At 48.5% G+C, this 27,241-nt stretch overlaps 1 protein-coding gene across 4 annotated transcripts; it reads left to right on the top strand.

The window, feature by feature from the left end:
* The first annotated feature begins 8,118 nt into the window (after nucleotides 1–8,118).
* On the top strand, nucleotides 8,119–26,542 carry LOC135830484 (uncharacterized). 4 transcript variants are annotated; one of them, XR_010556043.1, is made up of 10 exons: nucleotides 8,119–8,738; nucleotides 14,183–14,309; nucleotides 14,912–14,984; nucleotides 16,704–16,854; nucleotides 22,505–22,623; nucleotides 23,196–23,281; nucleotides 24,520–24,618; nucleotides 24,790–24,866; nucleotides 25,379–25,949; nucleotides 26,031–26,542. XR_010556043.1 is itself a non-coding variant. In XM_065342732.1 (9 exons), exons 1-9 carry the CDS (start codon nucleotides 8,267–8,269, stop codon nucleotides 25,721–25,723), a joined length of 1,125 nt encoding a protein of 374 aa, XP_065198804.1. In that variant the 5' UTR covers nucleotides 8,119–8,266; the 3' UTR covers nucleotides 25,724–26,542. The 4 variants fall into 4 exon arrangements, 3 of the variants coding, with proteins under 3 accessions (XP_065198804.1, XP_065198803.1, XP_065198805.1); XM_065342732.1 differs by having other exon boundaries at nucleotides 8,119–8,314; nucleotides 25,379–26,542; XM_065342731.1 differs by having other exon boundaries at nucleotides 25,379–26,542.
* Nucleotides 26,543–27,241: the final 699 nt, after the last annotated feature.

Genomic DNA, 27,241 nt, shown 5'->3' with positions numbered 1-27,241 from the left:
TTCTGTTTCCGAATTGTGAGCCGTGCTAGGTGTAGAAATAGGCAGCGGATGTTTTCGTGGTCTCCCACGCTTCGGCCTGCTTAACCTGGCAGCCTGGGACAACAATGATAATGGGACGTGCTGCTTGATGCGTTCGGACAAGTGTTGAAGCGTCCTGCCAACATACCGACTACCACATTGTCGGCATTCAAATTGATAAATGAGATGGCTCAAATGGTGGGTTGGCAGGACGTCCTTCAACACTGTGAACGAACGCACCGTTGTAAAGACAGTAACTACATTCACTGCATAGTATGTCTTTTGCACGATCGATTTCACTGCACGACTGACTTTTGTTGATTCAGAGTTTGATGTTGATGGTTACGAGTGGTGTCGAGTTTTCGTTCGGTGACGTGATGTACAAGCAAACGGACGGGGTGGCAATGGGGTCGCCGCTGGGTCCGGCACTAGCCAACGTCTTCGTTGGATATTGCGAGTCGAGAATGGATAAAGTAAAGTGGCCTCAGTTGTACGTTCGATTTGTGGACGACTCATTTACCTATTTCGAATCAAGACGTGACAGTGAAGCCTTTCTAACTGAATTGAATGATGTCCATCCTGCGCTGCGCTTCACATGTGAACACGAAGAATCCAGAAAATTGTCGTTTTTGGATGTCTTAGTCGAAAGGACGTGTGATGGTGTTGTCACATCGGTTTATCGTAAGCCTACGTTTACAGGACAATATATAATGTATGACTCATATTGCTCGGCCCAGTACAAGATCAATTTAGTCCGGAACTTGGTGGATAGGGCAAGACGCATTTGCTCTGACAGTAAATTACAACCTGAACTCGATTTCCTGCGCTCAGTTTTCCTGAAAAATGGATATCCATCATCACTCTTAGCAAAACTGCTCACGAGCAAAGAGCCGCGGAAGGAACACAAAATCGGGCCAACACCGTGTCGGGTGTTCTTATGCCTGCCTTGGAAAGGCTCTGAATCAACAAAAGTCAGTCGTGCAGTGAAATCGATCGTGCAAAAGACATACTATGCAGTGAATGTAGTTACTGTCTTTACAACGGTGCGTTCGTTCACAGTGTTGAAGGACGTCCTGCCAACCCACCATTTGAGCCATCTCATTTATCAATTTGAATGCCGACAATGTGGTAGTCGGTATGTTGGCAGGACGCTTCAACACTTGTCCGAACGCATCAAGCAGCACGTCCCATTATCATTGTTGTCCCAGGCTGCCAGGTTAAGCAGGCCGAAGCGTGGGAGACCACGAAAACATCCGCTGCCTATTTCTACACCTAGCACGGCTCACAATTCGGAAACAGAAGCACCGACTACTTCCATGGAGAACGAGCAGACTAATCTGGTTTCCGGCTCGGAAACCGGACCACGGCAAGGGAGGCCGCCGGACGGTCGCTCCTCGACAAACCATGTTGCTACAACGGTAAGAGCGGAAGGGGAACAACTTGAAAACAGAGCAGAACCGAGGAGAAGCAAGAGACTAGCAGAGGCACGACTGAGACAAGTGGAGAACACAAGGCAAGGAGACGCAGGAGGAAGCACAGGCACGGCACAGAACGAATCAAGGAGAGGGAAGCGGTGTTGCGAGGAGATGGAGACTGATGACGACGAATACGAGTGCGATGGGATGGACGGCGGCATTGGAATGGAGGTGGAGGATGAGAGTAGTGATGAGGAGGAGTTTGATGTTGACAAGAGGAAGTCTGCGGTGTACAAGCATTTGGTGTCCAGTCCAGAATGTCGTAAGGTGTTTGACGATTCCTGGTTTAGTGTTATTCGTTGCGCACGTTTCTTCAAGCAATTGCAGGTGTTGGAAGCTGTGTATATTCGTACTCGTGACCCTGTGCTATGCAAACAGAAAGAAAACGTTGTATCACTCACACTCTTCAAGTAATACACACGCACCATTACATTCATTCACACAGTATCACATTCATCTGCCACTACCTTTCTCACATACACTATATTCACACATTGCAAAGGTGCAAACTTCGCTTTTTGTACTTGTTAGCTGCTGTATTTCTACCTGAAACCATATTAGCTACATGTATATAAGTGTGTGTTTTAGTTATTACATTTTTATGTGACGGCGTTCCACTGATGACAGTCACAAGAAAACGTTATGGAACTTGACTTTCTTCATTTTTGCTGTTGTTATGAGTGCACAATTTATCTTATTTATTGCCATTTTACGACTATTGTCTCCTCGTCGACTGTTTAAATTTATGCAGTGATCGACCTTCTCTGTGGATGGAGGAGCTAAGCCTTTCGTACGTCATCACTCCGCTGGTCGCTATGGCAACGTGAGCATACAATGAATTGGCGATTTGGCAAGTTTGGCTTATCGTATGGAAACGAGAGATATGCCATTCGAACCGATATCGTCTTTCTTCTGGACCCTACTCGAAAAATCGATGCACTTCCCCTTTAAAGCTATATAATGATGTAGCCGGCTGAAGTATGAATCGCCTCGAAAACCTTTGAGCGTTCTGCGATGGAGGAGAGTGGAATGGTGTTGATGGGACGAATTATTTGCTTGCATATTAGGCTTGAAGACGACTTTGCTGTGTTACCGCGCCTGATTTGTGGCGGCTTCATAATGGAGCTTGGCATCCTGGCGTTGCTCCTGCCAAGAGCTTTCCAACGAGCCCTAGATTGCGAAAATCAAGCGAAGCAGACCAAAGTTATGACCTGGTGAAGTTGAAAATTGTACTGAATCCGTAGGCTTCGCAAGTGAACTCTGTGGCTGGAAAAGTTGTACAGTATCGTTTTTCTTCCAAATTACACTAAATCAGTCAGCAAGGAGGTTTGCCGCCTTGGTCATGGATGGAAAGATAGGCTCTGCCACACGTATGCTTGACGGCGACAGTAAGGGTGACCTGCATCGCCTTGACAATGTCATAGGTGACCACACCGTTCGAGAGATTCTTCGAGAGAAGCATCCAGCAGCATCACCTCTAAACGAAGACGCAGTTATGGACGGAGAGCCTCTGCCCCAACCACATCCGGTCATCTTCACGGCACTCAATAGGGACGTTATTCGCCAAGCTGCGCTGCGCACGCATGGTGCAGCCGGGCCTTCAGGCATGGACGCAGCCAATTGGCGAAAGATTTGCACCTCCTTCCGCTCAGCCTCGGATGCACTCTGCGATGCTCTGGTTACCTGTGCCAGGCGAATAGCTACCAAGTTTGTGGACCCCATCTCACTGGAAGCTTATGTGGCTTGCCGTCTAGTACCTTTGGACAAGCAGCCAGGTGTTCGGCCTATCGGGATCGGGGAAGTCGTCCGCCGCATTCTGGGCAAAGCCATACTTCAAATTGTTGGCTCGGCAGTAGAGAGTGCTGTTGGCTGTCTGCAGTTATGCGGTGGGCAAGAGTGCGGCGTGGAAGCCGCCATTCATGCGGTGAAGACCACCTTCGATGATGACCACACGGAGGGAGTCCTGTTCGCGGATGCAACGAACGCATTCAATCGCCTAAATAGAGCTGTTTGCCTGCGCAATGTTCAGGGGCTATGTCCTGAGCTCGCGCCAGCTGTTATCAACACCTACCGCTCCCCAGCTCACCTGTATGTTGGAGGAGAGGTGATCCTGTCTTCTGAGGGCACCACTCAAGGAGACCCATTGGCTATGCCAATGTATGCGCTTGGCACAGTGCCACTGATCCGGGAAGCCGCCGCAGCTGGGGCCATGCAGTCCTGGTATGCCGATGACGCAACTTCAGCCGGCGCTCTCCGACGAATGCGCACCTGGTGGTCCATCCTAGTAGATCGAGGCACCAGGTATGGTTACGACATCAACCCGTCAAAGTCCGTTCTCCTCGTGAAGCCACAACATCTTGCGCTAGCAACAGAATTGTTTGCCACAACCGGGGTCAACATCCGGACGGACGGCTATCGTCATCTTGGTGCTGCCCTAGGCTCTGCCCTGTTCTGCGACGGTTACGTGTCGCAGAAGGTTGACACATGGTGCACAGAGCTGCAGACCCTCGCCAAACATGCGGCGTCTCAACCTCAGGCTGCTTACGCTGTCCTTACCCATGGTCTCCGCCATAAGTGGTCATTCCTTGCGAGAACAATGCCAGCCATCGCGGACCTCTTGACACCGCTGGAAAACTCCATCAGCCAAGTTTTCCTCCCTGCACTGACTGGTCGCCAGGCCCCCGGAGAGGAAGAACGTGCCATCCTGGCGCTTCCGTGTCGTCATGGTGGTTTGGGAATTCTAAACCCAGGGACCCTTTCCCAGCAGTACGACACGTCTACGGCTGTCACCAGACCTCTAGTCGAGCAGCTCCTTCGACAGGAGGAATCCATCGAGGAAGTTGTTGCTGCCACCAAGGCAGCCAAGGCGGCCCAACGCACAGCTAATCGCCAAGATCAGGCAATGGCCCTCTCCTCCCTCAGGGATACCCTGAGTGACGACCACAGGCGGACTCTGGATCTAGCCGCAGAGAAAGGTGCCTCCAGTTGGCTCACTAGTCGGCCATCTCGCCGGTTCCAGTTTACCATCCACAAGGCTGGCTTCCGGGATGCCCTATGTCTGCGCTACAGCTGGACCCCTCCCCGGTTGCCGTCTCACTCACTGCACCTGTGGAAAGCCCTTCGACACCACCCATGCCCTATCATGTGCCATCGGAGGATTCACTGGGATGCGCCACAACGAGCTCCGGGATCTAACCGCTAATCTGTTGCGTGAGGTTGCGCATGACGTCAGCGTGGAGCCAGAGTTGGAACCCCTCTCTGGTGAAACATTCCCTCTCCGGTCGGCCAACACGGAGGCTCATGCTCGTCTTGATGTGGCAGCACGTGGAGTGTATGGGAGTAGGTTAGAGAGGACAATGTTTGATGTTCGGGTGTTTAACCCTTTTGTCCCCTCCAACCGAAACCTTACTCTCCCGTCTGTCTACAGAAAGCACGAGCAGGAGAAGAGGCGTAAGTATGAACGGCGAGTCCTGGAGGTGGAGCATTCCTCGTTTGTACCCGTGGTTTTTGCAACCACTGGCGGCCAGGGGAAAGCTGCTTCGGCACTCTTTGCCAGGATTGCCAGCAAGCTGTGTGAAAAGCGCCGTGAGCCTTTCCCGGTTATGATGGCTTTTGTACGGGCGAAGATCTCCTTTTGCCTTGTTCGAGCAATGGTTGCCAGTCTACGTGGTCACCGTCGGAACCCGCCTCGACATCTGTCTGGTTCGGCTGTGCTGGCAGCTGCTGAATGTGCCCTGGTGCCATAAACGGTGTACATGATACAGTACAGTTTCTTTGGTAATGGTGTTTCATTTACTTTTGTATTTTCAGTTCGTTTTCTTTGTATTTAACTCCTCATTGTTTTTTTACCAGGCGTGGGCCATCCCCTGACTAGGCCTTGACGGATTATGCTAGCATAATTTTTCGCATAATTCCTACCAAAATCGAATAATCGCATAATTCGAGGCAAATTGCATACGAATCGCATAAAATTGTAATAATCCACCTGTTCGCATCAAATTCCATACAGTTGTACATGTTCTACAAGTACAAGTACAAGTAGATGCACTAGGAAGTTGTAGGTTTACGACTCCCTTGATAACATGTCCAGTCCACTACAATCGGTGATGGTCGTAGCTAGGTCGGACAGTGCGTTGACCCCGTTGAACTTTTGCTACTACAGTACAACGCCCTCTACAAAAAAATTCCCTTGTTATTTTGCACAGAACCATTATGCATTAGCAGCATATGTGAGCATAATGCGGCATAATATGATAACTTTTAGCATAAAAATAGCATAATTCTGCAATTTTTTCAGCAATGCGAAAAGCATAATTTCACGAAAATATTAGCATAATCCGTCAAGGCCTACCCCTGACTTCATAGGTGCCAAACATTTTACGTTTTTCATTTCTATTTTGAGAGTTAATAAAAATTACCGCCTGTCAAAATGTTGACCTGAAAAACGAGTACGGAAAACTCTGAAAAATTCTGAAAAATGGCACTGGGCAGTACGCATGGGGCCATTGGGGGTAGAGGGCACTTGGTAACACTGTTATGTGACTGTCCCCGGGGAAAATTGCGGAAAAAAATCGCAAAAAACGCGGGGAAAAACGCGGCATAATATGGCATAATTTGCGGTAAATATGCTTTGAATAATATTGATGTGCGGCAATTTTCAGTGAGTATGTAGTGAAATCAATCAGTTACAAGTCTCTGGTGTAAGCACTCGTCATATTTGAGTAAAAAGCCTCCACGATGAGACGCGTCTAGACGTTGCTGACCGAACAGTGCACTGTGTGTACGTGTAGTGCAACAAAAAAGTTCAAAAAACGCGGGAAAATCGCGGAAAACGCGGTCTTTTAAAAAATCGCAAAAAACGCGGAAAAAAACGCGGCCGCGGAATTGCAATTTTCCCCGGGGACAGATACGAGCAGCAAGTCGAGTCATGGCTGGCAAGTGGCCCATGACAGTATAATAATATATATATTATAATAATAATCTTTATTTCAGGATTACCCAAAGGCTAACGCCTATCTGGGGGATCATAGGCTCCTATTTGTGTGAGTGCACTTACGCCTTACGGTTTGCATGCGGCCCTACAATATTTCGGTGCAATTATGTAAACGAAAAAGGCTGTTTTCAGTAACGGGTCCATTTTGTATGGGTTCCAGGGACATGGACATGGACGTGATTATAGCCATGATAGCGTGCCCTTGCACGTTATGAGTGAATGTGCGGATGGGCTCCACATGGGCTCGTTTCACCTGCGGAAATGGCGCAGTAACAGCCGTGACGTGCTCCGTTCTATGGAGTGCAGGGTGGACAGAGGACTATGCATATATGATATGAGCAAGAGTATAATAAATGATAACCCCCTGGGGGGTTATATTTAAAAATTATACTCTTAAGAAAGGTTTGCTCCCCACACCGGAGCTCGCGCTATTCCGCCGACTTTACTTGACACTTGACTGACTCACGACTGCCATCCAGAGCACACGAGAAGTCCATCGAACCTTCAACTCGGCAAACCTGCAAGAAAGCACCACTCCCTGCTCAATACACAGTGTTTCGGGGAATTCACCCCTCATCAGTTGAGCTTGAGTAGGCTGAGGAAGATTGTGCCTGAAGAGCACCACTTATATAGTGCTCTCCAGGCACAAACATCACCAGGGATACAAACTTACAGAGACGCTCCGCTTCCAGCGCGACAAACACCTCGTGAACACCAGATAGCAGCGTGAGTCAGTGTCGCTCCTGGACGGTGAGACAGACGTCGAGGACCCTCGGTCATTCGCAACGCTGTCACCTCCAAACCAACTAGTCGCAAGCCCGCGCTGGGCACAACAGTACGAAATAGTGGTTGCGACTTCGGCGATGATTTGTAAGAAAGGTTTGCTCAGCCTACTCAAGCTCAACTGATGAGGGGTGAATTCCCCGAAACACTGTGTATTGAGCAGGGAGTGGTGCTTTCTTGCAGGTTTGCCGAGTTGAAGGTTCGATGGACTTCTCGTGTGCTCTGGATGGCAGTCGTGAGTCAGTCAAGTGTCAAGTAAAGTCGGCGGAATAGCGCGAGCTCCGGTGTGGGGAGCAAACCTTTCTTACAAATCATCGCCGAAGTCGCAACCACTATTTCGTACAATTATACTCTTGATATGAGTATTGCTACTCTTGATGAGTATGAGTCTGTCTGACTGTGATACATCTACACAGTCATCTGGTCATCATCGGTACCGGGTCATACTCATAGTCATACTCATAATTATAGTCATACTCATAGTCGACCTCAGCGATACTCTCACTTCTCAGCGATAATAAAATTTAATACAATACAATGTCATGTCGAATAGCACGTCATGGTCATGACGTCAGGACATCGGTCAAGTGCATGCCCGTTGCCCGCTCTGTTCACCAAGCGCACGTGTACCTCGTAGATCTACAACAGTATACTACAGCCAGCAGGTTACTAAGTACTACTACTAGTACAAGTCGAGTCGTGAACCGCGCGCGGGCCCGTGCTGGTACGGTGCACGTGCCGCGCGGGAAAGGCTGAATGGCTAAAATCTTTTTTGATCATGCTGAGTGGTTTGAAAAGACGTCAGTGCAGTATACGGCTACGAGGACTGGCCGGCAGCTCAAAACTGTTTACTGCCGTCCGCAGAAGATAATTACTGATTAGGAAATGATCGCAGTGTTGCGAAACATTTCCACGCTGTGGCCATCGATCATCGAAACTGAGCAACAGGGAGTACAAGCGCTAAGCTAGCTAGCAGCCGTTCGCCTGGAGAAGCTCCATGCATGTAAGCGACGGCAGCAGTGTGCGCCGCTCCGCACCCTTGCAGGTCAGTCCACAATACGTGTCACAACTTTCTTCTTTCTTCAGTTGACTGTTAGATGGGCTGAAGATTCCGAGCTGACGACGAAATAGTACTTGCTGGTGTCTATTAGGGGAGCAGTGTTGCAGATATTGGCTGCCACCTCTGAATTACATGTACTACCCGATAGCCCTTCAGTTGCCTTATCGTTCGTACGTTAAGCCACTCTAAAAAAAGAAGAAGAGTGAACTAGCCTTTGTCCTGATAGTCCGGTGCGCTGCAAACAGCAGCTTAGTATTCTTTGTACTCAGGAAAAACGTTTGTGAGTTCCGTGGCCGTCGCCGCTCAGCCATTCAAGATGTCTGTGGCTGGTAGTCGACCCGTTCTGATTTACTGTCATCCGAGCATGAACAAGCTAGCGGAGTCAATCATCACTGATGTCGCGGCTAAGGTAGGTCAAGCTGTACATGTCATGGGCATGGTAATGCCGCAGACTGTCCAACCGTCCTGCTTTGGACCAAAACATTTGTGTACATTTACATGGGACACGATTGCCTTTGTATACATTGTATAATGGGTGTCCTGCTTTGGAATAGTGGCAAGGTTGGACAGGATTTTTTTTTTTTTTTTTTATTCTTCGGAAAACACTGAATTGAGACAAATATATGACGCCATGCTAGACTAATGATTATGTGGAAGGTAATACCGCAGTAATGAGAGTTCACATAATAATAGCAGCAATTCATCATGTATCGTGTTTCAAGACTGTGTTCGAAACTTCATAGCAGTTTCTCCAACTGCAAGAATTGTGCAATTTTGTAGGGAGAGTCGGCTACAGCTTGACTGACGGATGGAGACGACTGAAGAGCTGCAGAGTGGCGGCTTTGTGCTCTTCCTGGGCAGTCGAAAAGGAAGTGCATTGCATCCTCGACGACGCCAGGGCAGAAGACACAGTGAGGCGAGTCTGCAGCTCCAATGGGGTGGAGGTAGCCATTCAGAAGACTACAGTGGCCGGTCATCAGCTGGTTCAGCTTGCAGGACGCTTTCCGTGTCCGAAGGTCACCGAGCTTCTTGGTGTCGAGCAGTGGTGGCGGGTACCGTGTTGCCTTGCGGACTGCAGTCTTGGTGGCTTGCACTGGAAGACGGACGTGACCCTGGGGAACCTGGGTACCAGCCGCAGCCAGGCGATCTACTTTGTCATTGAGGAATAAGCCACAGTGACTGCTAACCCAGACAAGGTGGATGCTGGTAACAAGCTGGCTAATGCTCTTGATAGCCTCAAACACAGGAATCGTATCTGGGCTCATACGGTACGGATCACCGGCAACAGAAACAGTCAACGAACGACTGTCCGTAACGAGGATGAGGTCTGGCAGCGAGGGTTGATCATCTGTGTTGGTGAGGCCAGCCGTAAGTAGATCTCCTGCCGCAGAGAGACCGGCCACTGCTGCAGTTACCTCGGCGGTGAAGGAAGTTGCTACCACGCCTGCAGGATCGCTTCCACTGCACACTTCAGAGCGTTGGCCATCAGTGACTTTGATGACAAGATAGCCACTTCCTCCTGTACCCTCATCAGTGACACTACCATCTGTCCAGACTTCATATGACTGAGATTGAGCACAAAGAGAGGAAACCTTGTCCAGGCACTCCAGGGCTGCAGACAACCGGACATGCGGGGGATCATCTCTGCTGCAGTCAGTGATGTGGATCGTCAAGTTCTCCACCTTTGCCCATGGCGGTGGTCGCGAAGGCAGCGGGAGAAATTGCTGAGTAGGCAAAGTCTCCTGGGCTAACTGTTGCCAAGTGGTCTTGTCCTGGCGTATGCGTTGAGGAACCTGAGTGGAGAGAACGGTGCGAGCAGGGGTTGGGGTGTTGTGACGATGAGCAATATTGGCCAAATTCCCAGCCTGGCGTGTGATCTTTGTATGCAGGGACGGAGCACCTGCAACCTCGTAGAGCTTGGTCAGTGGTGTAGAAGGCACACATCCTGTAGCGACACGCAGGCACTGGTTGTAAGCTGTCTCCAGCAGTCGTTTTCCACTGTTCGTTGTGAGGCCATAGTATGCAGCCGCGCCATATAACCCGGATGACAGTACATACTGGTTGATGAGGCGCATCGTTGATTGTTGGTCCAAGCCCCACTCCCGACCAGTCGTGGCCTGGATGACTCGCAGACGCTGGTGGATGCGTTGACGGGCAGCTAAACATTGCTCAGAAAAGTTCATGTTGGCATTCACAACGATCCCCAGGAAGCGGGTTGAGGAAGCTGATGGTATAGCAACGTTGTTGAGGAACTGGTGCAAAGACAAGTGTGGAACTCGGTAAGACGTTGAAATAACAACTTGTACTGACTGTGACGGGTTTTAGTGTAATGCAGCTACGGCGACAGAAATCAGACACGTGGTCCAGCAATTCCTGCATAGTGAGTTGCATAGCTGACACATTCTTGCTTGACACAGCGAGGGCGATGTCATCTGCGTACATGAACGGCATGACGTCCACCTGATGTTGCGATAGACTTGGAAGAGCCAGGTTGTCAAAAATCGAAGCCGTGTACACTAACCAGAGCATGGGCGAGATTGACGCCCCTTGTGGCACACCACGATGCACTGTTCTCTTGCCGCTGACTGGTGTACCCCACTTCGTGTCTACGATTCGTCCACGGATGAAGGAATTGATCCACCGAGTTAATCGAGCTGGTGGGTCTAGAGATCCGAGCCTAGCCATCAAGATGTCGTGATTAACATTGTCATACGCTGCTGATGCGTCTAGGAAAACGCAGTTTACCTGGTGACCTGCTTGCTGCTTCTGGGCGACCCATTCGACAAGAGAGCAGCATTGCATTTCTGCGCTCATGGCTCTACGGAAACCAGCTTGTTCGCCGGGAATGAATTCAAATTGCTCCATGAAATGGGTCAAGCGCCTTGTCATCAGTCGGTCCGTAACACGACCGAGAGCATTTGTTAGGCTGATAGGTCTAAATGCACCTGGTTTGGGCTTGGGTACAGGGACAAGTCGGCTGGTTTTCCAAGCTCTTGGACAATAACCAGTGGTCCAGGACAGGTTAATAATGCGACAAAGTTCGGAGATGGCCTTGTCTGTCAGATGACATAGCACTTGCATGGGCATACCGTCTGTTCCGCCGGACTTGGTACAAACCATTGATTTTACGACATGTTTAACTTCAGACTCGGAGAATTCAGATTCGAACACTAGCCTGGTGTCATTGCTGCTGTCAACTGTCTTCCAGTCTTCCTTCGCCAAGTTGAGAAGTTCCTCCCGGTCACCATTTGCCCACTTTACAAGGACCACACCATCAGGACCCTCCTGCATCTTATGTTGAATTACTGTTCCCCTATACCACTGGCTGTCACCACAACTATCCTGAATCTTGACATCGATCTTGGTTCCCAGTAATGACCAGACACAGGATGTAATGGTGTACAGTAAACATGGTGAAACTCCCCAGATCCGGGCAGGTTGGGACCGAGCACTGCCCGTAACTTTGGGGAATCCATAATTATATAAATAAATAAATAAAAATACTAGGAATTGCCCGTCTACGCGTAACTCAGTTACTTACTTGCATACTTTAATACTGCCTGCATGCAAGCAAACATTTTTTTATAAACAATCAATAGTTTTTGTTGAACTCGGATGGTGAGCCAATTTATTAGGACCTGGTCAGTGTTGTGCCATTTTGTCGCACTTGCTGACTGTTTAATTATGACCTGGTTACGTTGGTGGACAGTTTTAATAGTCAAAACTCGTAACATTTTGTCCTTCTCCTTTTTTTTAAAACTATAATAGTTTTTTCGTTAGCGACCTCTGCTGTAGGCGACCATCTACCGTTAGCGACCGATTTTCCGTGCACCGACGGTTTCACACACAAACTGATCTGTCCAGAGCGACCATCTGCTGTGCGCGACCAGCGACCGCGATTTCATGCATGGTGGATGCATTCAAATCTGCTGTAAGCGACCGCGACCCAGGTTCAGTCAGGTGCGAAACTGTACTTGCCAGTGCGCTGTCAACTGCAAGGTGTGAAAATGCGCTGTCTTGCAAGTGCGATCGACTGGCCCTGGCCTGTACTGAGGCTGTGCTGTAGCTCTCAAGTCCAGGCAGTGTCTATCTACTGCCGTGTCGCATACGCGTACTATACGGGTATGGTCGTTGTTGAATATCCAATAAAATGATAATTATAAGAATCACATTACTCTCGTCGATTTGAGTACATGGAAGCATATACCCGGTATGCCGGATTTACCATACATCTGCCGTAAGAGACCATCTGCCGTAAGAGACCGCTTTTTCTTGCACCAAGGGGCGGTCGCTTACGACAGATTTGACTGTACTATATTGATACATCTGCTGTGTCCCTAGCTAGCTGGAGCTGAAATCTCTACCCCAACATTGATGATGGTGGGGTAACTGGGGTTATATGATAATTTTTACTGCGTAGCGCCAGTATCATCAGGTGGTAGGCAGCCTGGCACACGGACGTGAGAACCAGGGAGTGGTAAAATACCGGTATTTTACGACTCCCTGTTCACCTTTTTTCTGGTCACTGGCTTATCAGTCGTGTGATATGAAACTTGAAATGAGCTGGTTCTGCCCAACTGGCATAGCCACCTTGTGTGACGCCATCACCATTCGCATACAGTACCGGGAGTAGTAAAATGCCAGTATTTTACTACTCCCTGTTTCATACTCACCTACTCTCCTCTGACAGTTCTGCACTGACTACTCGTACTGACCCTGCACTAACTACTGAGTAGTGTCATCAGAGAATTGCATCAGTGAAGAGAAAGTGGAAAAGGTGAAGTGGCTAACATTGCGAACATCATAATACTTAGCTGTTGCGCAGTGCAACAGTTCTTGTCCCCCCCCCCCCCCCCCCCCCCTTCGTTTCCGACTTCTGATCACACCAACAATACCGAAATCTCGTGTCATGTGGAGTTGCTCTCCATCTCCTTCCATATCGGTACATCGCCTCTCCTTTACAGTGTCTTGGTAACTTTATTGGTGACTACGGTTAATACCATCGGCTCATTGGACATGCAACAGCCAGATATGCGTTCAGCTTCCTACCATTCTAAACTACCCTATACAGCTCATAAGAGCAGAGCTACTCAGTGACAGCATCATAATTCTGATTCGTTGGACTAACTGTCTTCATGCCCCTTTTGGCAATCCAATGATTGACCAGCTATTCGTCGTGACAATATGATGTTTAAAGCACTGTGCAGCGATTTCCAATCGATAGGTTGCGGGTTCGATTCCCGACGAGTATGGTCACACACGTCTTTCTTCTCTTTCTCAGACTCTTCCTGACTTTTCTTTCATTCTCCTGGGTGGTTACCAACAGCCAGTGCATGCCGGAGTATGTGGTGTGATGGTGTGTGCGGGAAAAAATTGAATGAAAAGACCAGAAATAGGGATTCACTGGCCAGAAAAAAGTCACTTCAAATAGCTGTATGGTGTAGACCAGGCTGAATAGTGACGGTCAATTCTTCAGCCTTGCAAGCTGTTGAATGGTGCAATCCCAGCACAAGTTGCTATGGCTTCTGCCGTAGCATTGCTATCTTCGCCTCTGGCGATTGGCGTCAAAAGGTCAAAGGTGTGTGTGTGTGTGTGTGTGTGTGTGTGTGTGTGTGTGTGTGTGTGTGTGTGTGTGTGTGTGTGTGTGTGTGTAGTACAGTAACATGCATTGACTGTTTTCTGCACTAGCAATGCTCACTTGTCCATGCAGCACTGGCCCATGCACATACATCAAAGGTTTAGTGATCGGATAAGTGACATTTCAACGGACTGGACTGTTTGCATGGATAGGGGAGGGGTTATCGGTGCGTCCTGGAACTTGAATACTTGTACTTTTTTCTTTCAATTCTGCAGTCAGCCGGTGCTGATAAGAGGTATCGCAATGTTGAACTCAAGTCTGCTGACATACGCTGGAAGCATTTCCCGGATGGCTGGCCCAACTTGTTCATTGACAATGTCAAACAGTGCGCTGGAAAAGACGGTAAGGAGAACCGAGCTATGGGCACATACCCGTCACGCAGGCGCATAGCCTCACTGCCGTTGGAGGTGGTCTGGCCGGAGAGGGGTGCGGGGGATGCCCCGCGGGCAATTTTGAAATTAGGGTGCAAAAACGTGGTCGGGCGAAAAAGTGGTCCGGCTTCGGCCAGACCAGCTGCTATGCCCTTGTCGTGTTTGACACTGTGCCCAGCGGCATACTTAGAGACTTGCCGAGTCTGATGGGTGGATGCAATTCAAGTAGTTGAAAATGTTGGAATGCTGGAATCCCAAACAAATGCTATTGCCAATGTTGCAGCTTACTGATCCTGCATGTGATAAACGGCTTGGTTGACTGTCTGTAGTGAGTTCCACATACTAGTACTTTCACAAATGCAGAAACAACCTTCCGAAATAATCTACAAACTTGAAACTGACCGAGAATAGCACTACGTAATGCATGCACTGCTATCTGAAGCCGGCCACACAGATATGCACAGAGAGTCACAGAACATACACACACACATACAACACATTGCATGCTGTGTTCAGAACATCCATCCATGGGTATTCTTTGTTTGACTGCCGCCTGTTTGCACTGCTATCTAGTAATCTTCATCGGCAGCTTTCACTCGCAGCAGGTTATCTTTGACCAGTTATCTATTATCTACGCTTTCCCAAGGTAAGTACGATGTACAATGATTATGTACATGACTCTCGGCGTACCATACTTCCAGGTCGGGTTGGACAATGTGCATGTACACCGGTGTATGGCCCAGTGAATGTGGCTGTGATTTATTCACGAGGCGGGTAGCATTTCTTGTGCCACCACGTGTACCGTAGTATACCGTAGTAGTATACCGTAGTATACCGTAGTATACCATAGTAGTATACCGTAGTATACCGTAATATACCTTAGTATACCGTAGTATACCGTAGTGTACCGTAGTAGTGTACCGTAGTGTACCGTAGTAGTGTACCGTAGTAGTGTACCGTAGTAGTATACCGTAGTAGTGTACCGTAGTAGTATACCGTAGTAGTGTACCGTAGTAGTGTACCGTAGTAGTGTACCGTAGTAGTATACCGTAGTAGTGTACCGTAGTAGTGTACCGTAGTAGTATACCGTAGTAGTGTACCGTAGTAGTATACCGTAGTAGTATACCGTAGTAGTGTACCGTAGTAGTGTACCGTAGTAGTGTACCGTAGTAGTGTACCGTAGTAGTGTACCGTAGTAGTGTACCGTAGTAGTATACCGTAGTAGTGTACCGTAGTAGTATACCGTAGTAGTATACCGTAGTAGTATACCGTAGTAGTGTACCGTAGTAGTGTACCGTAGTAGTGTACCGTAGTAGTGTACCGTAGTAGTATACCGTAGTAGTATACCGTAGTAGTATACCGTAGTAGTATACCGTAGTAGTATACCGTAGTAGTGTACCGTAGTAGTGTACCGTAGTAGTGTACCGTAGTAGTGTACCGTAGTAGTGTACCGTAGTAGTGTACCGTAGTAGTGTACCGTAGTAGTATACCGTAGTAGTGTACCGTAGTAGTATACCGTAGTAGTATACCGTAGTAGTATACCGTAGTAGTATACCGTAGTAGTGTACCGTAGTAGTATACCGTAGTAGTATACCGTAGTAGTATACCGTAGTAGTATACCGTAGTAGTATACCGTAGTAGTATACCGTAGTGTACCGTAGTATACCGTAGTAGTGTACCGTAGTAGTGTACCGTAGTAGTGTACCGTAGTAGTGTACCGTAGTAGTATACCGTAGTAGTGTACCGTAGTAGTGTACCGTAGTAGTATACCGTAGTAGTATACCGTAGTAGTATACCGTAGTATACCGTAGTAGTGTACCGTAGTAGTGTACCGTAGTAGTGTACCGTAGTAGTATACCGTAGTGGTATACCGTAGTAGTATACCGTAGTAGTATACCGTAGTAGTGTACCGTAGTAGTATACCGTAGTAGTGTACCGTAGTAGTATACCGTAGTAGTATACCGTTGTATGGAAAGCCTGCATATACTTGCCTCTATCATTCGTACTCAGATATCGGGAACAGTAATACACTGGCCTGCTACGAAAGCATGGAGGTGGTTCGTGCTGCATGTTGTCGATGCATATCGCCCCGATCAGTTTAGTCCTTAAACTCGCTGATCACCGCCATCCTGAGTAGTGTCCCAATGTGCTATATTTATTATTGACTAGTGTCCCAATGTGCTATATTAATTTTATTGTTGACGGTGGTGTCCCAATGTGCTATATCTGTTGTTGACTAGTGTCCCAATGTGCTATATCGTTGACGGTAGTGTCCCAATGTGCTATATCTGTTGTTGACTAGTGGCCCAATGTGATTGTGTATCGTTGACGGTGGTGTCCTAATGTGCTAATTATATTGCTGTAGGTATCTGGCTCACTCATTCACTCTGATACTGCCGTATTTCCCGACGGGTACCATGGAAAGAGTGGACACTGAAGGTCAAATAGCAACCGCTCGAGTAAGTGAGCACACACGATTACCATCATGTGAGCACACACGATTACCATCATGTGAGGTATGTTAATGTTGGCCTGTACGTTCTAGTCGATTCTCCCCATAGGTGCACTGAGGAGGTATTGGGAAAGTATTGTTTCAACATAAGGACGACTGTGCGAATAGTACTCATCTCCTCCCCCTTGTCGTCGCTTATGCCCCCCCCCCCCCCGGGTGATCGAAGTCAGGTACGCAGGGAATTGATGTGTAGAGAGCCAATGCCATGTGGCCGTTCTGCCGTTCTGCCAAACCGCACTCCTACTACATGTGCAAGTTACTGGTATTAAAGCAATAAAATAAAATAGACCACAGCTCGCGTGACACTCGGTTAGACCAAGTGTTCCGCATCCGTAGGAACACCGCCGGCATTAGGGATCAAGGCGCGGATGCAGCTCCTACTAAATCGATGGGAGGTGAGTAGATCCAACCTACCCGCACCAAGTGGTCAAAGACCGAACCTGGTACCCCAGCTCTGTTTCTCGATCATGGTCTTAGTCCATCCCCCTATGCTTGCCTATATTCCAGTATCCCGGTAAAAGGTGTATAAAATGGGATTTAGGGCCATACTGCCACAAGGATGTGCCTTGCAGTTTGTTCGTATGAAACAAAAACAAAAAATTACTGTTCGCGTGAGACACTGCTGGAGGCTGAGTTTTTGCATCCGTAGGAATGCCCCCCCCCCCCCCCCCAAGGTGAAGATGCAACTCCTAAAGCGGTGGGAGTATGAAACAAAGAGGACTAGAAAGGGAGAGTATGTTTGCCCCCCCTGTTATACATGCAGTCGGAACGTGAATGATGTATTGTTTCTGGTGTGATGACCCTCCCCACTAACCTGTCTCTAGTCTTACATGCGTGTGTGATGTGAGTGTGTGTGTGATTTGCAGTCTAAGAGCCTTTGTTGTTTCCGTCCACAACCACCATTATCCCCTGCTGCAGCTGCACTTCCTCTCCGAGCGGCTAAAAGACAACCGGTGTGTTCCCAACAAGCCGCCTTTAAAGGGGAAGTTAAGGCAAAAATTAAAATTTCACCAGTTGTAGTCTTCGGGGTGCTGAGTCGAATGGTCGTGGTCCGAGGAAGCTGAGACGCTCCCTTCCTACTTGAATCCCAATCGAACTCGCGCACTTCCACCGAAACTGGGTGACTGCGCCCTACTAGATGGGGATTTGTATGCAAAATGTCACTAAAAGCGCCATTTCGTTCTTATAAAAGCACGGATGACCGCGATTGGCCCATATGTTGTAGTCTTTTGGACGCTCAGTCGACTGGTTTTGGTCCGAAAAGGCTGCGATGCAGCGTTCCTCCTTTATTCCCAATCGAACATGGTTGAAGAAGCGGTCACGTGCTCCTGCGTACACCAGTCACCTGGTCACCGTGCCTGCAGGGTACAACTTACTAGCCTGTTTGACCTTTTTTGGGTGCAGTCCTGTCACTCGAGTTGAACTCGAGTTGAACCTTGGTGTGAAAGTTGTCGCCTGCTGGCGTGGTGACCAGGTGATTTGGGCACCCAGGAGCACGTGACCACTTGTTCAACCATGTTCGATTGGGAATAAAGGAGGAACGCTGCATCGCAGCCTTTTCGGACCAAAACCAGTCGACTCAGCGGCCAAAAGACTACAACATATGGGCCAATCGCGGTCATCCGTGCTTTTATAAGAACGAAATGGCGCTTTTAGTGACATTTTGCATACAAATCCCCATCTAGTAGGGCGCAGTCACCCAGTTTCGGTGGAAGTGCGCGAGTTCGATTGAGATTCAAGTAGGAAGGGAGCGTCTCAGCTTTCTCGGACCAAGACCATTCGACTCAGCACCCCGAAGACTACAACTGGTGAAATTTTAATTTTTGCCTTAACTTCCCCTTTAACCAATGAAGACTGGTGGAGACCGCACCCAGCTTATCGTTTTGCTACGTCCGTTATCATTGAGGGGTATAGCAGCTTTATAGAGTTCGACAGAAACATGGAGGAATTTCTAGTCAAACCATGCGACATAGCAGACCCTCTGAAGCACTAGCAGACCCTCTGAAGCTAGCCAGTGCAGGCTAATTTTTATTTTTCAAGGAAACCCTTCGAAAATGGTACCAATCGATTCAGCATGGCATTTTCATTCCTCCTGCAAAGTTTCAGCTGATTTAGAGTTATGAGAAGGACGCTATGGCGATTTGAAGATCGAAAAACTTCACTTTTGTTTGTCAAGAAGAAAGACCATGATCGCACACAAATCATACAACCCGTGTGGCACAATGATTTTTGAACGAAGTAATAGTTGATCCGCGGACCCCGCCGGTGCTTCGCGCATGCACGCATGCATACTGCACAGTACAGAGGCTTTTTTGAACGCAGATATGTAGTTCTTCGTCTTCTTCGAAATGTCTTCCAAATGCGTGGTGCTGGTGTTGTTCTCAGCTTCGTCAAGGCAGAATGCAGCTGCATGTGATGCTCCTGTGTGTTCATGCATGTTCTTTTTTCGCGTCTCGACATTGTAGCGTCCAGACTCAGCTCGACTGGAGAAGATTGAGGAGACTATGCTTTGATCCACATGGAAAATCGATGAAATTTGGTAATTATCGTCGGGCGCTAAAAAGCGCTGGGGAGCATGGGGCTAAAACTTCGTAGCAGTCATCCCTACCATGACAGGCATCGACTGGTATATGTTCCATTCTGTTCCCAACCACTACGGGGCGTCTGCGAAGCTTTCTTCTTCGCCGATTCTCGGACAGATCGTACGTCTTCGCACTGTATCTCTCGTCTCCCTCAACGGATCAAAACATGGTTTTCGCCAGGACGAACACAAACCCCCAGATTTCGCGGCGGCAACATCTTCGAGTAGGGAAAAGCTAGCAGCTAACCAGGAATCACCAAAAAACACGTGTAATACTCAGTGTGATTTGCGACAGCTGTCATTTTGCCGTCACACCATGCATGTACCATGCACGGGAAAGGAACACGGATGAGTCGTTTTATTACGACAGCCTGCACTGGCTACTGAAGCACTAGCAGACCCTCTGAAGCACTAGCATACCCTCTGAAGCATTAGCAGACCCTCTGAAGCACTAGCAGACCCTCTGAAGCACTAGCAGACCCTCTGAAGCATTACCAGACCCTCTGAAGCATTAGCAGACCCTCTGAAGCACTAGCAGACCCTCTGAAGCACTAGCATACCCTCTGAAGCACTAGCAGACCCTCTGAAGCACTAGCATACCCTCTGAAGCACTAGCAGACCCTCTGAAGCACTAGCAGACCCTCTGAAGCACTAGCAGACCCTCTGAAGCACTAGCATACCCTCTGAAGCACTAGCATACCCTCTGAAGCACTAGCATACCCTCTGAAGCACTAGCAGACCCTCTGAAGCACTAACAGACCCTCTGAAGCACTAGCAGACCCTCTGAAGCACTAGCAGACCCTCTGAAGCACTAGCAGACCCTCTGAAGCACTAGCAGACCCTCTGAAGCACTAGCAGACCCTCTGAAGCATTAGCAGACCCTCTGAAGCACTAGCAGACCCTCTGAAGCACTAGCATACCCTCTGAAGCACTAGCATACCCTCTGAAGCACTAGCAGACCCTCTGAAGCATTAGCAGACCCTCTGAAGCACTAGCAGACCCTCTGAAGCATTAGCAGACCCTCTAAAGCACTAGCATACCCTCTGAAGCACTAGCAGACCCTCTGAAGCACTAGCAGACCCTCTGAAGCACTAGCAGACCCTCTGAAGCACTAGCAGACCCTCTGAAGCACTAGCAGACCCTCTGAAGCACTAGCAGACCCTCTGAAGCACTAGCATACCCTCTGAAGCACTAGCAGACCCTCTGAAGCACTAGCATACCCTCTGAAGCACTAGCATACCCTCTGAAGCACTAGCAGACCCTCTGAAGCACTAACAGACCCTCTGAAGCACTAGCAGACCCTCTGAAGCATTAGCATACCCTCTGAAGCACTAGCAGACCCTCTGAAGCACTAGCAGACCCTCTGAAGCACTAGCATACCCTCTGAAGCACTAGCAGACCCTCTGAAGCACTAGCAGACCCTCTGAAGCACTAGCAGACCCTCTGAAGCATTAGCACAGTCATGTACAAACATAGAGGCACTCCGTGGGAACAACGGATCAGATCACGAGGTGGCTAGCCTTTCAATCGTGCCTGGCCTCAATACAAACTTTGAAACGCGGGCTTCCATCCATTATCAGCTGCCCGGCCCTTGACTGAAGGCTATTTTTATTACCATGTGCCGGTTTGGATTTTACGCTCTCGCAAGCACTTCCGTATTTCCGGGACAGTGCCCCTACCGATTAGGCTACCGTGGATCACACACACACACACACACACACACACACACACACACACACACACACACACACACACACACACACACACACACACACACACAAACACACACACACACCCGTGGCTCCTTCTTGCTACATATGATACAGTGTGCCCATAGTAACCATAGTAACTATGGTAACCCATGCAGGTATCCTCAATCTAACAATCTGTGCGGGTCTGCACGGTGAGTGAAGGCACACACTTGAGAAAGGGTGTATTAAAGGGGAAGTTAAGGCAAAAATTAAAATTTCACCAGTTGTAGTCTTCGGGGTGCTGAGTCGAATGGCCGTGGTCCGAGGAAGCTGAGACGCTCTCTTCCTACTTGAATCCCAATCGAACTCGCGCACTTCCACCGAAACTGGGTGACTGCGCCCTACTAGATGGGGATTTGTATGCAAAATGTCACTAAAAGCGCCATTTCGTTCTTATAAAAGCACGGATGACCGCGATTGGCCCATATGTTGTAGTCTTTTGGACGCTGAGTCGACTGGTTTTGGTCCGAAAAGGCTGCGATGCGGCGTTCCTCCTTTATTCCCAATCGAACATGGTTGAACAAGCGGTCACGTGCTCCTGCGTACACCAGTCACCTGGTCACCGTGCCTGCAGGGTACAACTTACTAGCCTGTTTGACCTTTTTTGGGTGCAGTCCTGTCACTCGAGTTGAACTCGAGTTGAACCTTGGTGTGAAAGTTGTCACCTGCTGGCGTGGTGACCAGGTGATTTGGGCACCCAGGAGCACGTGACCGCTTGTTCAACCATGTTCGATTGGGAATAAAGGAGGAACGCTGCATCGCAGCCTTTTCGGACCAAAACCAGTCGACTCAGCGTCCAAAAGACTACAACATATGGGCCAATCGCGGTCATCCGTGCTTTTATAAGAACGAAATGGCGCTTTTAGTGACATTTTGCATACAAATCCCCATCTAGTAGGGCGCAGTCACCCAGTTTCGGTGGAAGTGCGCGAGTTCGATTGGGATTCAAGTAGGAAGGGAGCGTCTCAGCTTCCTCGGACCACGACCATTCGACTCAGCACCCCGAAGACTACAACTGGTGAAATTTTAATTTTTGCCTTAACTTCCCCTTTAAACAACATACTGGTACCTTGCCTTTAACCAGACTACAAACAGGAGACCACCTGCCAGTGCCTTTAGAGACTCCTGGTTATCTAAGAGCAAATACAATACTTGTACATGTGCAATACCTCAGCATGCATTCAGAATTTTCAGACCTGTGTGCTTGTTTTAAAAGATCGCCTCTCAGCACAGAACCAAAGTGCACCACCGTGGCCTTTTTCAAAAAATCAGATCGATCTTCACTGACACTGTAATGTTACTACACTTTGCAATGTGCACAGACATTGTCAAAGATGTTGTCGTCCATACCGTTGACGGCCCGCGGTCCGGCCCAGATCGTCATCTATGACATCCACGCACTGCAGGAACGATTCTACTTCAGCGATAACGTCATCCCGCGGTGAGTGCCTGATCAACCACAGCATCCCGGATAGATACCCGGGTGCATGTGTGTGTGTGTGCGTGCCGGTGTACTTATATCATACCTCAGTGCCAACCTTGCAAACCTGAGATCGGGACAATAGCATACTAGTAACTAAGTATGAACATGTATACAAACGTACTCAGCTGTGAGGCATGTGACAAAAATGCACTTTTGGGTGCCTATTACCACCCTCGATATCGGGACGGTCCTGGCCTAATCGGGATGGTTGGTAGGTATTATATATGATATACATATGAATATGCGTATGCGTATGTGCATGCATGCGTGCTTGTATGATCATGACTGTATGTATTTGGAAGAAAGGGTTTGCTCCCCACATATGTATTTGGAAGGCGATTCAAAGTGTTTTTGGGGGCGTAGATAGCCCGGCTTCCTTGAATCTTTCTGATTGTCTTACCCTCGGCCTCTTGCAAAGAACTCCTGGCTCGCTTCTCAGAGCAGGGCGTGCGTAATAGTATACGACTAGTGTATGTCTGTGTGTGCTCTGCGGTGTCTACGATTCTCTTCTGCACCCATGCACTGTGCAGGCTGGAGACAGCAATTCCACTGCTGCAGAGGCGTATTGGCCAGCTTCCGGATCACGACAAGGTCTCCATAGCTTTCCCCGATCAAGGTTGGAGCGGCTGTCTTTGGTTTCTTGGCCCATCTTGCAGTGCTTGGTTGACTGTTGGGCCCAACATTACTGGGAATAGAGCCTGTACTCGTACCGTGGACTGGACTGGCTTTGCATTTGCTGTGCTGGCCTCAGTTCTATTTGAGTATTTGTGACTGTATTAAATGGCACAATGATGAATTGAATTGCGTGTGATTAGAAATGCGAGGCTACTGGCCTAGGGTCAGGTACTGTCTCCTCACACCGGGTCGCAATCCCACCGGCCAGCCTGTAGTTGGATACAGTGTCATTCGTTTGGGACTTAGCAATGCTCACATTGGCAGCCTAGAGGTCTCAGTAGCCGCACTATATTGAAAAATGAAAAATACATGATTGTGTGTATGAGCTGATAACTTTTCACTGGTACTACGTGCAGGTGATGAACACCGCCCCAAGGTAAAGTGTTGCTACAGCTGCAATACTGTGTACCATGTATCGCCAAGGGTCATAAACGTCTTAGTACCGTGTATAGCTGAGGTACAGTATGAGTACGAGAGGATGCGGTCTATGCAGTATGGGTCTGCACAGGCAGTTACATACCCTCTGTGCTGGGACTTATCCTATCTCCACTGGCTCACTCAGTGTGAGGTCTGCATTCGACACTAGACTTATCCTATCTCCACTGGCTCACTCAGTGTGAGGTCTGCATTCCACACTAGGATATATGAGCAAAGTGGTGGCCCCCCCCCGATGCGAATGTCTTTGCCTGGTGTGTTCCCCGACACGTCAGGTGATGCGGCCGCGAATCCGGCTAACTTTACCGGTTCACCGTATTTTACACTATAGTGTATCCAAGGTTGAATGGCTGGTATGCTGTACAGTGCAGGTCTCTCACAGATAGTAACGTATTTTAGCGGTTATAAGCCGACCTTTTACGACTAAAAATCGAAGGAGAAAGGTGGGGGTCGACTTACAACCGGGATTCGACTAAGTCTTATAACCGGGAACTACCGGTATCCTCTGAAAATGACCTGGCCATGCACCGTGTGTACGCATGGCTAACCGGTAAAATACGGTACTGACTTGATAAGTTTCTACCCCATGGTATGCTGCTCTAACATTATCCAAGGTACTTCACACTGAACTGTGCCACTCCGCTGCAGAAGTGTAGGTAGTTGGCAGTTTGAGTGGGCATAGGTGTAGCTTCTCAGTTGCACTTTTACACTGAGCTGTTTGGTATGTATACTGTCCTTGTGCAGGCGCATTCAAAAGGTTTCATCTCCTCTTTGCGAACTTTCCGACGATCACTTGCAGCAAGTTGAGAGATGGAGACAAGCGTATCGTCACCGTAACGGAAGGTAAGAATTGCCATGTTCTGCTGTCTTCATTGGAGACTTACCTGTAACCACTGACCGCTCTGCTTGGGAGACTGATTTCAATTTGGTACATGAAACGCACACATTGGTACTACATAATCGCCATTATGGTAAGTATTGATAACATCGTGTCTCGTCCATGCATGCATGCAGGTAGCGCAGAGGACCGCCACGTTGTGATTGTGGACGACCTAGTGATGACCGGAGGTACACTGATGGAGTGCGCAAAGGTATGTTGCATGCACCGGGTCTGTGTAAGTTGCGATGCATTATAACTTTCAGTCACACACACACAAACCAGAATTAAGAGAAACCTTTTAGTGTAACTTGAAAGCTATTTCTGCATTTTCCTTATGCTCCAAGACTCTATTATGCTGTGTCACAAGTTTACTGATCTCCTGATCACAAGTTTACTGATCTCCTGATCACAAGTTTACTGATCTCCTGATCACAAGTTTACTGATCTCCTGATCACAAGTTTACTGATCTCCTGATCACAAGTTTACTGATCTCCTGATCACAAGTTTACTGATCTCCTGATCACAAGTTTACTGATCTCCTGATCACAAGTTTACTGATCTCCTGATCACAAGTTTACTGATCTCCTGATCACAAGTTTACTGATCTCCTGATCACAAGTTCACTGATCTCCTGATCTCAAGTTCACCGTGATCTCCTGATCACAAGTTATCCACTGATCTCATGATCTCCTTGCTCTCTGCTTACACTGTTGACACTGCAGGCTCTTAAGGCACGCGGTGCAAACACTATCAGTGCCTTCGTCACCCATGCCGTGTTCCCCAACCAATCGTGGCGCCGCTTCACCGCCGCGGCCACAGCTGAAGCGGTTGTCAATGGCGAAGCGGAAGCGGTTGTCAATGACGAAGTGGAAGCGGTAGTCAATGACGGTGCTAGGGCCGTAGTCAATGGCGACGCAGAAGACGCTCACCAACCTCTCCTGAAGCACTTCTGGATTACCGATTCTATCCCGACCGTTGCCGACTACAGCAGCGTTAAACCGTTTGAGCTGTTATCTCTGAGCAGCGTCATCACAACGGCGCTACTTAGCTACGACTTGCAGCAATGAGCAGGTACCGGTAGTGACTCGGCCAGTCTTGACCATGACATCACTACATGTACTTGCTGGGGTCTGGCTATGACTTGCAGCAACAGTGCATCATCGTGTGCTCTTGCTTACAGCAATGAGGAGGCAGTAACTGTTTGCCTTTCCACACCGTCGATTTAGTAGTTATGTCCAGTATTGTACTATACATGTACATACATGCACACATGGCAAGGCTGTACATAGACAGGTGCATACGTCTTACTTGGGCAGTGCTAGTTTGTCACTACATGTACATACATGCACACATGGCAAGGATGTACATAGACAGGTGCATACGTCTTACTTCGGCACTGCTAGTTTGTCACTACATGTACGAGTATTCCAGCAATAGCCACGCTTACTGTAAAGCGCACAAACTTTCGCGGCGTGCAAATTTAGCGTTTTCATAAATTGGGCTGGTTCACGATGAGAAACTTTTGCGATTCTATCTCTTCAGTCGAATCTTGTACTGTCTACAATCAATGTACGGAGAGGTTTGCGGCGATTTATATTCGCGAATGTGTGATGGTCACGAAAATAGCGAAATTTAATCTCTAGCGAAAGGTTCTAACTTTACAGTAGATGGCGTGTTGGGATGCCCCGAGACCCACACACCAGTATGACTGTTGTGGCATGTAACTGTGAATTCATGTACATACCCAAACTGCTTGTACAGGAACTTGTGATTATTGTGCAGATGTTGTTTTTGTCCATGTCGCTCGTGACGTGTTCTTTTCGTTTCTTTCCGAAATCAGGTGTACAGTTCATTCATTGCCATTCTAACTTGTTGTCATCATGCTCTGCGGTTGATTCATTGACTTGCATCTGCGCCTGCTGCTGCTGGTCTGAGAACCGCACACCAGGCTGCATCTGCCCCTGCATGGGTGCTACCTGCATCTGCCCCTGCGTGGGTGCTACCTGCATCTGCCCCTGCATGGCTGCTACCTGCATCTGCCCCTGCATGGCTGCTACTGTGGATGATGTTGATGTTGCATGGGCTGCCGGCTGGTGAGCAGCTGCATGGCTGGACATATTGTGTACTTTAAGTCTACAAATTTTCGGCCCATTCAGATTTCGGCCTCCCAGGCCAGCAGGGCTGAAACCCATTTCGGCCGCATCAAATTTTTGGCCTGTACTGCTGCCGCCTGTATACACTGTCACACTGCATCCTGTATACACTGTCACACTGCATCCTGCAAAACAAACTTTCGGCCAAACATGACCAGGCCGAAAATAGCCGAAAAAAATGTGTGCTGAATATTTGTCGACTTACTGTACTATACAGTCATGGTTTTTTGATGTTCTCTCTTTTACTGTGGCTCTACCACCTTTTCCACATTAGAGAGGTTCCGGGGTACGATTTTGCGTGCCAAAATCCGCGTGGGCGCGCTACGGATTTTTTCCAGGCGTGCTCCATACGATTTTTCGGCACGGAGAATCCGTGTGGACTGGCTTTCACACGAACCATGTTTCGTATGGAGATTTTGCGTCATCGGGTGC

Source organism: Sycon ciliatum, unplaced genomic scaffold (genome assembly GCF_964019385.1).
Source record: "Sycon ciliatum unplaced genomic scaffold, ocSycCili1.1 SCAFFOLD_536, whole genome shotgun sequence".
In the NCBI taxonomy this organism is placed as follows: Eukaryota; Metazoa; Porifera; class Calcarea; order Leucosolenida; family Sycettidae; genus Sycon; species Sycon ciliatum.
This window is presented reverse-complemented; position numbering and strand designations above follow the sequence as displayed.

Coding starts and splice junctions, on each gene's coding strand:
- LOC135830484 (XM_065342731.1), top strand. CDS start 8,646: ATGTCTGTGGCTGGTAGTCGACCCGTTCTGATTTACTGTCATCCGAGC. Junction 23,282..24,519: donor CATAGCTTTCCCCGATCAAG/GTTGGAGCGGCT, acceptor GTCCTTGTGCAG/GCGCATTCAAAAGGTTTCAT. Junction 24,867..25,378: donor CACTGATGGAGTGCGCAAAG/GTATGTTGCATG, acceptor TTGACACTGCAG/GCTCTTAAGGCACGCGGTGC.